This window comes from Capra hircus, chromosome 26 (genome assembly GCF_001704415.2).
Source record: "Capra hircus breed San Clemente chromosome 26, ASM170441v1, whole genome shotgun sequence".
Lineage (NCBI taxonomy): Eukaryota > Metazoa > Chordata > Mammalia > Artiodactyla > Bovidae > Capra > Capra hircus.
Window position 1 is genome coordinate 17,250,461 of NC_030833.1, and position 15,489 is coordinate 17,265,949.

The 15,489-nt window shown below is 43.6% G+C and overlaps 1 protein-coding gene across 2 annotated transcripts in view; it reads right to left on the reverse strand.

The window, feature by feature from the left end:
• Nucleotides 1-15,489, reverse strand: part of VWA2 (von Willebrand factor A domain containing 2) — a 51,463-nt gene that overhangs the window by 20,376 nt on the left and 15,598 nt on the right. For both annotated transcript variants that reach the window (XM_018041457.1, XM_018041456.1), the window contains exons 6-7: nt 11,373-11,482; nt 814-1,008 (exon numbers count right to left, since the gene is read on the reverse strand). In XM_018041457.1, coding sequence (XP_017896946.1) covers nt 814-1,008; nt 11,373-11,482 — 305 coding nt within the window. The remainder of the gene's footprint in view (nt 1-813; nt 1,009-11,372; nt 11,483-15,489) is intronic.

Genomic DNA, 15,489 nt, shown 5'->3' on the forward strand with positions numbered 1-15,489 from the left:
ATGATCTACGGATATGGGAGGGCTAAATAAAGGACTTGAACATCCACGGACTGTGGTGTCCTGGGGCAGGGAGTTGGTTCTGGAATGGCAGTACTAAAATGAATAGAGATGTCTGTGTACAGGCACAGTGCCAGGACCAGAGTCATTTCACTTGATACCCACAACAACTAGATGTTCACAGAGCTCATCTCCATTTTTAAGGCTAAGAATATACCATCCGCCCCCCCAACCAGGAAGGCAGATTTCAGCACCTAGAGAAACATGTTGGAGAAGAGGGGAGCCAGACACAGACCAGGCTCAGGCTCACCAGAACACTTTCTTGGATTATTCAACTTGAAACTGGAGAAATGAGTCTTTTGTCTCCAGGATGGAGCTGGGAAGATGGGACCTGGGGCGCTGCCTACACCCACAGTCCCAGCTTCCTGAGAAAGCCGGGCTGAGAGAACAGCAGAGACAATTGGATGGGGGACAGAAAGAGTCTAAAAGGCAACAAAATCCTTAACTCCTGCTGACCCCGAGAAACCCCTGACCCACTGGTGCAGTTATATGAGTCCGTGAATTTCCATTTCTGCCCAGATACGTTGGAGTCAAGTTTCTGACACCTGAAACCAAGTGTTCAGACTAAAGACAATGCAAACTCTCAGACTTCCAAAGAGCTGGAGTTCCCTGTGTGCCAGCAACAATGCAGCAAAGTGAGGGAAAGACAGGTCCCCGAAGATCCAGGATGGTTTTCCCAGCTCCCCTCTCTGCCCATGGCTGTAAAGCCCGCCAGGCCGACCCAGAGGGCTGACCCAGTACAACCGAATCTCTTACCTTGGGAAGCGGATGCCCACGGAGAACACAGTGATGCCCCTCTGCTTGAGCTGTTTGGCGGGCAGGGCCACGTGCCCTTGGGACCTTCCATCAGTGACGATGATGAGGATCTGGGGCACAGAGGCATTTCTGCCCCCTGGGAATCCTTTGTGCAGAAGGTATTTCAGAGCAAGGTTTGTCTCTGTGCGCCCTCCTCTGAGTTCACCCAGAAGGAAAAAAAAAAAAGAAGAAAGAGCCAGAGATCCAGGGGTGAAGTTGGAATGAGAACCTGAGACAACAGCCACCTTCTCCCAGCAGAGGCTCAAAGGGACAATTCCCACATGACCTGTGCACTCTCTCACCAGCTAAACCACAGTGATGGAGCTCCCCAGGTGGCACCAGTGGTAAACAATCCGCCTACCAGTGCAGGAGATACAAGAGATGCGGGTTTGATCCTTGGGTTGGGAAGATCCCCCTGGAGAAGGAAATGGCAACCCACTCCAGTATTCTTGCCTGGAGAATTCCACAGACAGAGGGGCCTGGTGGGCTACAGTCCACAGGGTCGCAAAGAGTCAGACACAACTGAGCAACTGAGCACACACACAGTGTTAAATGCATATAGTAAGGGGAAAAAAGAGAGAGAGAGAAAGATCTAAACCACAGTGACAAAGAAAAATGAATTTTTCCCCTGGACTTAGCACTCAGTCTGCACATGTGTTGTATTATATAATAATGTTATTCATGTATGCTTTCTCTCCCCATGATGGCTCCAGGGCACGATTCTCATCTTTTGTCTAACACCCACCTCCTATCTCCCCATCCCTGAAGCCTTCTTGTTACAGCTCAGCACATCCTTGGGAAAGCAGGTAACTGAGCTTGGTAAGGATTTCTGAGCATGAATGGTGGGGCTTTGATACAAGGGTCATTTTCAAGATCAAGCCTCTGTGTCTCACTTCCAGGTTCAGGGTTGGGCATTGGGAGGTTGAACTGTTTGACTACTTTCAGAGCAGGGCAGGTGACTATGGTCTCATCTCACCGGAGGCTAACACTCTCCATTCCTCACAGTCCAGTTATGGAGATTGTTGGCTCAGCTTGGAATCCCAGCACAGAATCCCTACTACATTTCACCATAGGAGGCTTGTGCCCACATCCACAGAGGGTGAACTGCCAGCTCTGGGTGTCACCTAGGTAGAAAATAATGACTTACTACAATAGATTTTGGGCAAAGCCTTTCAGTGGATGGTAATAGATGAGGTGAGGAATCCTCTGCTCAGAGACCAGTAATACTAACTGCTAATATTTACTGTTCACCTTATGTGCAAAGCACCACTAAGCGTGTGTATAAAGGTGCTTGGCTCATGTAATTCTTACCATAGCTCTGAGACAGGAGAGTTCAGAGAAGGGCCTTAGCTAAAGTGGGTGGTGGAGGCAGGACTTGAACCCAGAACTTCCAGAGTCCAAGTTCTTACCATCGCATTATACAACTTGCCTCTCCACGGTTAGTGGAGGTCAGAACTGCAGTTTAAACTCAGTCAGGCTGATTTCTGAAGAAGGCAATGGCACTCCACTCCAGTACTCTTGCTTGGAAAATCCCATGAACAGAGGAGCCTGGTAGGCTGCAGTCCATGGGATTGCAAAGAGTCGGACATGGCTGAGCAACTTCACTTTCACTTTTCACTTTCATGAATTGGAGAAGGAAATGGCAGCCCACTCCAGTGTTCTTGCCTGGAGAATCCCAGGGACGGGGGAGCCTGGTGGGCTGCCGTCTATGGGGTCGTGCAGGGTGGGCCACGACTGAAGTGACTTGGCAGCAGCAGGCTGATTTCAAAGCCAATGGTCATTCCTTTGAGAGGGTTGGCAAATTAAAGCCTCGGGGCAAATGGGCACAGAAAACGGGTGCCCACTCATTTATGTGCTATCTACACAGAGCATGTGGCCAGCAAAGCATTAAAATATTTACTGTATGGCTCTTTGATGAAAAGGTTTGCTGACCCTGACTGTACTACTGCCCAAACGGTCACAAAACATTTCTCACTGAAAGCCAGGAGCTCCCTGTGGCTTCCCCTGGTGGTGATTCCCACAAGCCTCTGGCTGTGACCCTGCAGCCTTACTTTCTCAGCCAGCCTCAGCTTTCTCTCCTGAAAACATGCCCTTCCTCTGTCATCCATCTAACCATCACTTCTTTTCCTATGGGTTTAGTACTTTCAGTTCAGTTGCTCAGTCGTGTCCAACTCTTTGCGACCCCATGAATTGCAGCACGCCAGGCCTTCCTGTCCATCACCAACTCCCGGAGTTCACGCAGACTCAGGTCCATTGAGTCCATGATGCCATCCAGCCATCTCATCCTCTGTCGTCCTCTTCTCCTCCTGCCCCTAATCCCTTCCAGCATCAACGTCTTTTCCAGTGAGTCAACTCTTCGCATGAGGTGGCCAAAGTACTGGAGTTTCAGCCTCAGCATCATTCCTTCCAAAGAAATGCCAGGGCTGATCTCCTTCAGAATGGATTGGTTGGATCTCCTTGCAGTCCAAGGGACTCTCAAGAGTCTTCTCCAACACCACAGTTCAAACGCATCAATGCTTTGGCGCTTAGCTTTCTTTGGAAGGAATGATGCTAAACCTGAAACTCCAGTACTTTGGCCACCTCATGAGAAGAGTTGACTCACTGGAAAAGACTTTGATGCTGGGAGGGATTAGGGGCAGGAGGAGAAGGGGACGACAGAGGATGAGATGGCTGGATGGCATCATGGACTCGATGGACCTGAGTCTGAGTGAACTCTGGGAGTTGGTGATGGACAGGGAGGCCTGGCGTGCTGCGATTCATGGGGTCGCAAAGAGTCGGACATGACTGAGCGACTGAACTGAAAGTACTAAACCCATAGGAAAAGAAGTAATGGTTAGATGGTTGATTTTCAGAGTGGGTCTGGGCCCCCTCTTCAGAGTCACCAGCCTGTGGCCAGAGAGAAATTAAATTTCAAGGACAGGAGGGCCCAGGTCACTACTCCATTGGCCTCTGTGGTGTCCACCCTCCACATCGCTCAGCACACAAATGCCTGCGCCAGTCACCCTCTCCTGCGCCTGACCCACTAACTCCAGCCTACCAAGCTCTGACCCCCAGCAAGTGAGAAGAAACCCTGCTGCCTCCACTTTCCTTATTTCTTGGAGCGTTCCTCACTGAGTCTGTTCTCAGCTCAGCATCTGGCTCCAGAACTAGAGGTCTGAGTCCCAAATCTAATGTTTTGCTAATTTCTCTCCAATGGGACTCAACTAGGTAGAAAATGAAGGTTCACAGATGGACTGCTGTTTATGAGAGCAACACACAGACTGATCAAGAACAAGGACACAGATACTAAGTCCTGTGGTATACTGACCAGCTAAACTCGGCAAAGTTACATAGCCTGAGATTCCTGTTAAACTTGCTAAAGTAGGGAAAGTAACAGTACTGTTTGAGGGTTAAATGCCTCCTGGTACCTAGTAAGCACTCCATCACTGGTCATTATAATGACCACCTAGCAGTCTATTTCAAGAAGTTTATCTTTTGAGTTCATCTCAAATTCTAGCAAGCACGAAAGTCCCTCAGGCGACTTAATAATGTGGATTCCCAGATTCCATCTTCCCAGAGTCCAAACTGGTAGATGTGCAATCAGGCCTGAGAATCTGCATTTTAAACCTGCCTCCCTTCCACCACCCGCCATGATTCTGATGCAGGTAGTGCATGGAACAGACTTCAAAAAATAATTCATAAGAACACTCACTGAAGGCACTGGGATGTTGATCACAGGAGTTTTTGGTGTTGTTGGTCTTGGCAGTGGATAAAAATCCTGGAATCTAGCTAAATGTGTTCTTTTAGGGCAGTGGTTCCCAACCTTTTGGGCACCAGGGACGTTTCGTGGAAGAGAATTTTTCCATGAACTGAGGCTGGGGGGTGGGGGGATGGTTTCATGATGATTCTCATAAGGAGAATGCAACCTAGAACTCACATGCGCAGTTCACAGTAGGGTTCACACTCCTGGGAGAATCTCTGCACCTGATGATGTGACAGGAGGTGGATCGCAGGTGGTAATGTGAGTGATGGGCAGTGGCTGTAACTACAGATGAAGCTTGACCGTCACTCACCTCCTGCTGTGTGTTCCAGTTCCTAACAGGCCACGGACGAGTACTCGTCCATGACCAGGGGTGGGGCAACCCTGTTTTAGCAACTAATTTACTACATTATAACAGCCAAGTTCACTGGTTTGTTATATAACCATAAAAGGGCTCAACATGGGAAATAATGCAGTTTTATGAAAAAAAAAAAACACACACCAAATAATATTTTTTTAAGTTTTATAATTTTATCTCTTCTAAAAACTATGTTTAAATGTTAATGTAGCTTGAAATAAGCCACAGCTGCTATAAAAGGCTTTGTGCTAAAGTAATGTGGTGAGTGCTATTTCTGTAGAGCTATTTAAACATACTACAACTCTGATAAAGCTACAGATGGGGTCCAAAAAAATTAAATCACAGAAAACTCAGAGTTGTGTAATTATGAAATTAATCAGATGATGGAACAGACTTGCACAGTCCCCTTGGCCAGAGTTCTAAGCATTCGGAGGCCAATTTCTGGCTGTGATTTTCTGATTTTAGGTTATCACGAGGTACAACATTGGAAGGTTTGCTTGTAATATTTCCCAAAGTTATCACAAAATAGCAATAAGGTGATTGTCATAGTGGTTTCTTAGCCATTTCAAGACACACTTTTAGGGGACTGCCTTGGTCTGGAAAGGCAAGTATTCTGGGTTTTGGGGCATAGCTGTGCTCAGCAGTGCAGAATTTCAAACTCCACTGAAGAAAAAGGGTAAAGTGCCCTGGGGAGGTCATCACTCCCAGTCAGCCAGCATTCCTCTGTTCTGAATAATAAGAGTGTCTCAACATTCAGTGTCCTCAGTGACCCTGCAACCTTCGCCAAAAATCCAGTTACTGCCTCCTGTCCTGGTTGGTCGTCTTACAGTCGTCCTGGGATACAGAAGTGCTAACTGTTCACATCCCCAAAGAGTTGACCTTGTTCAGACATGTAAAGAGGCATCTTTCTCACCCCAGTGTCTTCATCTGGCACATTCTCAATGTGTCTCTGCATGTCATGGGTCATGAATGACAGCCCTTAGGTATGACTTTCAACACAGCTAACAAGAGGCTCAACTAAGTGTTAGGAGGTAGAGGCTGAGGAGAGGGCAAGGAGAGGCGAGAAAGGACAGTTCCATGGGGCCTATTGGATGAGCAGTGTGATTCTGCGGTCCTGGCCAAGTTGCCTGCTCCTTCTCAACCTCAGTATCCTCCTCCATAAAATAAGGAGCTGGGAGAGGTACACAGTGACCTCTATAAAGTGCCTTTTGGTACCAGTCACTGCAACTGGCATAACTTTTCACGTGAGAGCAGGGCTGAGTCATTTGAGTCCAAGTCCATCAACAACAACAACAAAAAACTCTGAAACCTACTAAAAAAGATATTCTACATCCAAAGACAAAGAAGAAGCCACAGCGAGACGGTAGGAAAAGTGCAATCATGATAAAATCAAATCCCACACCCACTGGGTGAGAGACCCACAAGCTGAAAAATAATTGTATTATAGAGGCTGTCCCACTGGAGTCAAAGTTCTGAGCTGCATGCTGGTGGTTTGGCATCAGGAGGAGGAGACTCAAGAGTATCTGGCTTTGAAGGCCAGCAGCATTTAATTGCAGACTGCCACAGAACTGGGGGAAACAGACACTCCACTCTTGGAGGGTGCACACAAGGTTTCATACCAGATCCCAGGGACAAAATCTGTGACCTCCTAAGAGCCTGGGCCAGACCTACCTGATGGTATTGGAGGGTTTCCAGCAGAGGTGGGGGTAATTACTTTAAACAGAAATAGATTAAATGCTCCAACCATTAGATACAAACAGGCTGAAGGGATACGAAACCAAGGCCTATATGTATGCTGTCTATAAGAGACCGACTTCAGATCTAGGGATACATACAGACTGAAAGTCAGGGATGGAAAAAAGTATTTCATGCAAATGGAAATCAAAAGAAAGCCACTGTAGCAATACTCATATCAGACAAAATGGACTTTAAAATAAAGACCACTGTAAGAGACATAGAAGGATACTACATAATAATCAAGGGATCGACCCAAGAAGAAAATATAAGTATCGTAAATATATATGCACCCAACATAGGAACACCTCAATATATAATACTAACATCTATAAAAGGAGAAATTGACAGTGACAAAAATAATGGGGGACTTTAATACCCCACTTTCATCAATGGACATCACATCATCCAGACATAAAATCAATAAGGAAACACAGGCTTTAAATGACACATTAGGCCAAATGGACTTAGTTGATACTTATAGAGCATTACATCCAAAAGCAGCAGAATACACATTATTTTTAACTGCATATGGAATATTCTCCAGGATTGATCACATGCTGGGCCACAAAGTAAGCCTTGGTAAATTTTCTTATATCAAGCATCTTTTCCATCCACAATGCTATAACATTAGAAATCAACTACAAGGAAAAAAAACTGTAAAAAACATGAACACATGGAGGCTAAAGAATATGCTATCAAACAAAAACATGGATCCCTAAAGAAATAAAAGAGGAAACCAAAAAATACCCAGAGACAAATGAAAGTATGGTGATCTAAAACCTATGGGACACAGCAAAAGCAGTTCTAAGAAAGAAGTTTATAGCAATATAATCTTATCTCAGGAAACAAGAAAAATCCCAAATAAACAACCTAACCTCACACCTAAAGCAACTAGAGAGAAAAGAACTAACAAAACCCAAAGTTAGTAGGGGAAAGAAATCATAAAGATCAGAGCAGAAATAAATGAAACTGAGACAAAGAACACAATAGAAAAGACCAGTGAAACTCAAAGTTGTTTCTTTGAAAAGAAAATTGATAAACCTTTAGCCAGACTCATCAAGAAAAAAAAAGGGGGGGGGGGAGTGGGCTTGAATCAATAAAATTAGAAATGAAAAAAAGAGAAGTTACAACTGATGCCACAGAAACACAAAGGCTTGTAAGAGACATATACAAGCAGCTATATGCCAATAAAATGGGCAGTCTAGAAGGAATGGACACATTCTTAGAAAGATCAATCTCCCAAGACTGAGTCATAAAAAACCAGAAAATATGAACAGACAAATAACAAGTAATGAAGTTGAAACTATGGTTTAAAAACTCCCAACAGACAAAAGTCCAGGACCAGACGACTTCACAGGTGAATGCTGTCAAACATTTAGAGAAGAGTTAACACCTATCTTTCTGAAACTCGGCCAAAAAAAATTTCAGAGGAAGGAACACTCCCAAACTCATTCTATGAGGCCACTATCCCGCTGACACCAAAACCAGACAAAGATACCACAAAAAAAGAAAATTACAGGCCAATATCACTGATAAACATAGGCATCAAAATCCTCCACAAAATACCAGCAAACTGAATCCAGCAATACATTAAAAGGATCATATACCATGATCAAGTGGGATCTAGTGCAGGGATGCAAGGATTTTCAGTATTCTCACATCAATCAATGTGATGCACCACTTTAACAAATTGAAAAATAAAAACCATATTATCTCAATAGATGTAGAATTTGACATCCATTTATGATGAAAAATTTAACATCCATTTATGATGAAAACTCTCCAGAAAGTGGGCATAGAGGAGACTTACCTCAACATAATAAAGGCTGTATATGACAAACTTACAGCCAACATCATATTCAGTGGTAAAAAACTGAAAGCATTTCCTCTAAGGTCAGGGACAAGACAAGGATGTCCACTTTCACCACTTTTATTCAACATAGTTTTGGAAGTTCTAGCCATGGCAATCAGAGAAGAAAAAGAAAAGGAATCCAAATTGGAAAAGAAGAATAAAACTGTCACTGTTTGTAGATGATACAATATTATACATTGAAAATTCTAAAGATGCTACCAGAAAACTACTAAATCTCATCAATGAATTTGTAAAGTTGCAGAATTAATACACAGAAACCTGTTGCATTTCTATACACTAACAATGAAAGATGAGAAACAGAAATTAAAAAAACAACCCCATTTACCGTCACATCAAAATTAATAAAATACTTAGGAACAAACCTACCTAAGGAGGCAAAAGACTTGGATTCTGTAAACTATAAGACACTGATGAAAGAAAAAAAAATTGACACAAATAGATGGAAAGATATAACATGTCCTTGGATGGGAAGAATAGAATCAATATTAATCAAGAACCAATATAATCAAAATGACTATATTACTCAAGGCAATCTACATATTCAATGCAATTCAAATTCAATGCAATTCAAGTTACTTTTGGCATTTTTTACAGAACTAGAACCAAAAAAAAAATTTGAATGGAGACACAAAAGACCCAAAATAGCCAAAACAATCTTGAGGGGAAAAAAAATGACACTAGAGGAGTCAGGCTCCCTGACTTCAGACCGTACTACAAAGCTACAGTAATCGAAAGAGTATGGTACTGGCATAAAAACAGAAATATAGATCAATGGAACAGAATAGAAAGCCCAGAAATAAATCTGTGGTCAATTTATTTATGATAAAGGAGTTAAGACTATACAATGGAGAAGAGACAGTCTTTTCAATAAATGGTGCTGAGAAAACTGAACAGCTACATGTAAAAGAAATTACATGTACATGAAGCTACATGAAAATTTCATGAAAGCTACATGAAATGAGAACATTCTCTAACACTGTACACAAAAATAAACTCAAAATGGTCAAAAAGACCTAAATGTAACATTGAATACTATAAAACTCTTAAGAGGAAAACATAGGCAGAACTCTCTTTGGTATAAATCGCAGCAATATCTTTTTTGACCCACATAAAACAAATATAAACAAATGGTACCTAATTAAATTCTAAAGCTTTTCCATAGCAAAGGAAACCATAAAGAAAATGAAAAGACAACTCATAGAATGGGAGCAAATATTTGCAAACAATGCAACCTACAAGGCGTTAATTACCAAAATTTATAAAAAGCTCATGCAGCTCAAATTAAAGAAAAACAATCCAATATAAAAAACGGGCAGAAGACCTAAAGGGACATTTCTCTGAAGAAATTTAAAATATATATTAAAAAAAGTATTTAAAATATATAATCAACAAAGACCTACTGTATAGCACAGGGAACTCTGCTCAATATTCTACAATAACCTAAATGAGAACAGAATCTGAAAAAGAATAGACACATTTATAATTGAATCACTTTGCTGTATACCTGAAACTAACATGACATTGCAAATCAACTACAGTCCAACATAAAATAAGTTTTTAAAATAAGAGTCACTGGAGGTCTCTGGGACCTGTAGGATCCCTGGAGGTCTCTCCGTTCCCAGTGTGGAGATTCTGGCTTATTGAGAGCCCTGTGGACTTACAGGCCTGAGAGTGATGAACCGACCTCAGAGCTCAGGCCTTTGCAAGTGGAGGTGACAGGTAGACCTGGATGGGACCATGGACTCGAACAAGATTCAGTAGACACTAGCGTGAGGGCAGCAGAGACCAAAGAAGATTCAGAGATCAAAGTAGCAAGTGACCAATAAAGGCGTTCTTCTGTGAGGGCTTATGAAGAACACTAAATATGTGTATGCATATATATGTGTGTGTGAATAACACACGTTTATATCCATATAGCCATATATGCATAATACACATACATAAATTATACATATTTTATGTATACATAAAATATATACATATATGTATGTACATATACACACATCAGCTGACTTGTAGTGTGGCTAAAATCATGACCCATCGTGTGTGTGTGTGTGTGTGTGTGTGTGTGTGTATGTGTGTGTGCGCTAACTCACTTCAGTCATGTCCAACTCTTTGCAACCCTGTGGACTGTAGTCCACCAGGCTCCTCTGTCCAGGGCATTCTCCAGGCAAGAATACTGGAGTGGGTTTCCATGCTTTCCTCTAGGGTATCTTCCCAACCCGGGGATCGAACCTGCATCTCTTGTGTCTCCTGCATTGATAGGCGGGTTCTTTACCATTGGCACCACCTGGGAAGCCCGTGACCCACTACATATATATATTTATAGAATGTGTATGAGCACATAAAGAGCAAGTCATCATTCTTAAAGTGCTTTCAGTAACAGAAGACTGCTAACTCTTTTTGGGTCACAAAAATGAGGCTCCAAGAAGTGTGGTGAGTCATCCTGTCTCAGCAGGGAGAGAACCGGGAGAAGGACCCAGGATTCTTCCCACCACCTCATGCTCTTAATCTGTCCCCACCCTCACTAGACCTTTCCCCCAGCTGACAACCACATACAAGAGAAGCAAATACTTCCCTTTTTTTTTTTTTTTTTTCTTAACTTGCATTTAAGTTCCCACCTTAGACATTATGTAATAAGAGGCAGCTTTGAGCAGGGAATTCTTACTACCCACTGTGCACCCGTTGGCTTCTGGAAGCTGGGCCACAGCCCTCTCTTTCTCTGTGCAGTCAAGAGCAGGCACAACCCTTCAAGGGCAATTCTTAGAGCAGCTAGCATTGCTCTAATTGCAGCAGTATCTGATTGTACTTACTTGAAAACCATCCTCTTGATTTTTGCCTTCACTTCCTGTTGGGTTGAAAAGGCATCCAAGGGGAATTCCAGACGAGGGGCGGAACTGAACTGGACGGCTCCCACCCTGACCTGCAGTGGGAGACAGAGGGCCCAGGGGCTGAGAGCGGGATCAAGTCACAAACATCCCTGAGAGAAGGGACGAGAAAGGTTAACGACCCTGCCTCCTGCCCACTTGCAAATACCAGTGCTGCTATTTCTGTGATCTCCCGGAAAGAAAGTTCCAAAGACAGGGAGGAGAATTTGGAAGGAGACAGTCAAACATGCCTGTGCTCGGCACTGACCACCACCAATTCGACCCTCATTTCGACACCTCTCTGGGTGAAGTTTTGAGCACTTTAGGGTCTCTGCTCACACTTACTATCTCCAGGTGTAGGCACTCTTTTAAGCCTTCTCAACACATTTCATTTAATCCACAGAGGTGCTATTCATACCCATAATTACTGCCAGAGAAACTAGAGGATACAGACCTGGCCCAGGGCTAGAAAGAAAAGAACATGGCCATTGGACTTGGTGCCTATGAACTTCATCAAGCCTGTTATATATAGACTGTCTCCTCAGCAGCCAGCACAGGCTTCCAGCAAAACGCCCAACCAGAAGTTAATCACAGCCACCATCAACTGGTGGCCCATCATTAATCACAGCCACTGCACACCCATCCCTGGTTGAGGGGGCACCCTTCCAGGCCTCCTCCTGCTAAACTAGGGGAAGGCCAGATCTCCAAGCCAGAGTAAGACTGGGGGCCAAGCAATTCCCTAATGTGAGACAAGCACTACTGGAGCTGAAGTTCCTCTGTAGCAGAGGAAGTGAGAGCCATCGGCGATTCCTGATTCTGCATCCTCATTCAGAAGGCCACGGGAGAAAATCCAACGCCTTGCAAAACAGGAGAAGGGAAACTGTGAGTAAAGTCATTCTCTGGACTCTTAAGATTAGTGTGTCAAGCAGAGAAGGGTTTAAACATTTAAGTTTCCTCTTGAGGGCCTAACCCCTGCACCTAGTCACTGGCTCTCTCAAGTCCTGGAGAAACTACATATTCAGTTACTCATCTCACAATGAATTCTGGCCAAGACTGCAGACGGGCCAAGTGATTCATAATTAAACAACGATGCTGACTTTTTCTTGCTATGTGAATTCCTTCACTGCTGATCCCTTAGCAGGCCTGGTGCTTGGGATCAAAGCACTTGGCCAGCTGCATCTGCTTGCAGGGAGCACAGCCCATCGACTTTCCTCCCACCAGAAGTTCTGAGGAGGAGCTGCCGGGAATCTTAAACAGGAAGAAATACAAGTCTTGGGTTAGGGTTAGACAAGTCTTGGGTGGGCATGTGGGATGGACACAGGAAAGCCTAGTAGTAGAGAACCTCAGGAAGGAGTTTCTGAGAAGTGACCCTTTTTCTCTCGAATTTAGCACATGATAAACCATTAGGCATCCGGTCCCATCACTCCATGGGAAATAGATGGGGAAACAGTGGAAACAGTGTCAGGCTTTATTTTTGGGGGTTCCAAAATCATTGCAGATAGTGACTGCAGCCATGAAATTAAAGCTTACTCCTTGGAAGAAAAGTTATGACCAACCTAGATAGCATATTCCAAAGCAGAGACATTACTTTGCCGACTAAGGTCTGTCTAGTCAAGGCTATGGTTTTTCCTGTGGTCATGTATGGATGTGAGAGTTGGACTGTGAAGAAAGCTGAGCACTGAAGAATTGATGCTTTTGAACTGTGGTGTTGGAGAAGACTCTTGAGAGTCCCTTGGACTGCAAGGAGATCCAATCAGTCCATTCTGAAGGAGATCAGCCCTGGGATTTCTTTGGAAGGAATGATGCTAAAGCTGAAACTCCAATACTTTGGCCACCTCATGCGAAGAGTTGACTCATTAGAAAAGACTCTAATGCTGGGAGGGATTTGGGGCAGGAGGAGAAGGGGATGACAGAGGATGAGATGGCTGGATGGCATCACAGACTCAATGAACGTGAGTCTGAGTGAACTCCAGGAGATGGTGATGGACAGGGAGGCCTGGCGTGCTGTGATTCATGGGGTCGCAAAGAGTCGGACACGACTGAGCGACTGAACTGAACTGAAACCATTAGGGCATCTCAAACCAACGGGATAAGATGGTGCCATCAGTAAGATATATTGGGACAACTGGACAGCCATCTGCAAAAGAATAGAGGAAAGCTTGCAAATGGATTCATGAGTTAAGTGGGACCGTAAAAGTTCTAGAAGAAAACTTGGGAGAATTCCTCTGTAATTGCAAAGGAACAAAGACATCACTACGACTTGTAGTCCATAAGTTGTAAAGGAAAAAAAATGATGAATCTGACTCTATGAAGAAAACTTCTACAGGGCAAAAAAATGTCATAATGCAACCAAAAAAATGAAGACAAATGAAAAGTTATTTGCTACTCATGTCAGAGACAAAAAGTTACTTTCACCAATACATAAAGAGTGTCTAGGAGCTGATATGAGAAAGATCCACAATCCGACAGAAAAATAGGCCAAGAATATGAACCGAGATCACAGAAGAGGAAATACAGACACAACTGAGCCACTAACACACACATACTGGTTAACTAAACCTTGGTAAATTCTTATGATGGAACATTAATCAGCTATAAAAATGCACGCTTGTGCATGCTCACTCACTGTAGTCTGCCAGGCTCCTCTGTCCATGGGATTTCCCAGGCAAGAATACTGGAGTGCCATTTCCTCCTCCAGGGGATCTTTCCTACCCAGGGATCAAACCCACATCTCCTACATCAGCAGGTAGATTCTTTACCACTGAGCCATCTGGGACACACGTAAAAATGATATATGCTTATATTAATACCTATATTACCTAACTACCTAGATAGGAAAGACTTTCAAGATAATGTGAGGAGAAAGAGGTGAGAGATGAAACTGTATAAGCATGCTACCCTTTGTATGAAAATGGCAAAAATTAGAATATATATTCATAGTGCTTCTATCTGCATGAAGTAATTCTGTAAGGATGCTCAAGACAGCAGGGGTGGGGGTAGGGAGGACTGGGCAAATAGAAAATACATGACTGGGAGGGATACTTTTCATTGAATGCCTTTGTTTTGAACCCTGTGAATGAATTGGTTAAAAAAAAAAAAAAGACTCCCTTGAGACCAACAGCTCGGTGTATTTACTTAAACAGGAAGGAACCAACTTCAAAACAAGATAGAAACAGCTTGAGTCAGTAGCCAAGGCATTTAATTTAATTGGCAGTTTGGGAGCAAAATAGCTACCTTTTATCTTCAGTTTACTGTATGCTCAGAAGCAAGCCCCTCCCGATTTCTCACCACGCTGTAATCACTGCTGTAGTCATTATATTAGAGCCAGGAAGTGAACTTCTCAGTGCAAGTGTTGAGAGGAGACTTCAAACACTTTAAATCCACCTCAAAACAGAGCCTCCATAAAAAGCTTTAATTGATAGCTACTTGAAAATTTCTTCCCAGAAAGTAAAATAAAGTGCAAGTCAAATTCCTTGTATTCAGTACATGGAGATAACAAGACATGCCATGCTGTGCTAAGTGGCTTCAGTTGTATCCGATTGTGGCCCCATGGACTCTAGCCCACCAGGTTCCTCTGGCCATGGGATTCTTCAGGCAAGAATACTGGAGTGGGCTGCCATGCTCTCCCCTAGGGGATCTTCCTGACCCCAGGACCAAGCCTGTGTCTAAGTCTCCTGCATTGGCAGGCAAGTTCTTTACCACTAGTGCCACATGGGAAGCCCAATAACAAGACGATGACACCTAAGATGCAGCTCAAACATAACAAACCTGGAGCCACAGGTCAGACTGAAGCATCTGAAATCACCCTAATGCAAAAATCTTTCTTCAACTAGCAATTCCAGCAAGTCTGAGCAGCTTGGAGGTGGAGGCACTCATTTGCTTGCAAAAAAAAGACACCAACTCCTTAGCTCAACACCCAGACTTTGACCTGTTAATAAAACAGAGCCACTCGGCACCCTCCTTCCAGTGACAGTGACAGTCAGGTTCCCTCATATGAAAATGCCCAGGCCTCTCACTATCCTGTCTCCTTGTTGTGGGCACTGTCTAGTTCGCCAATATCTAA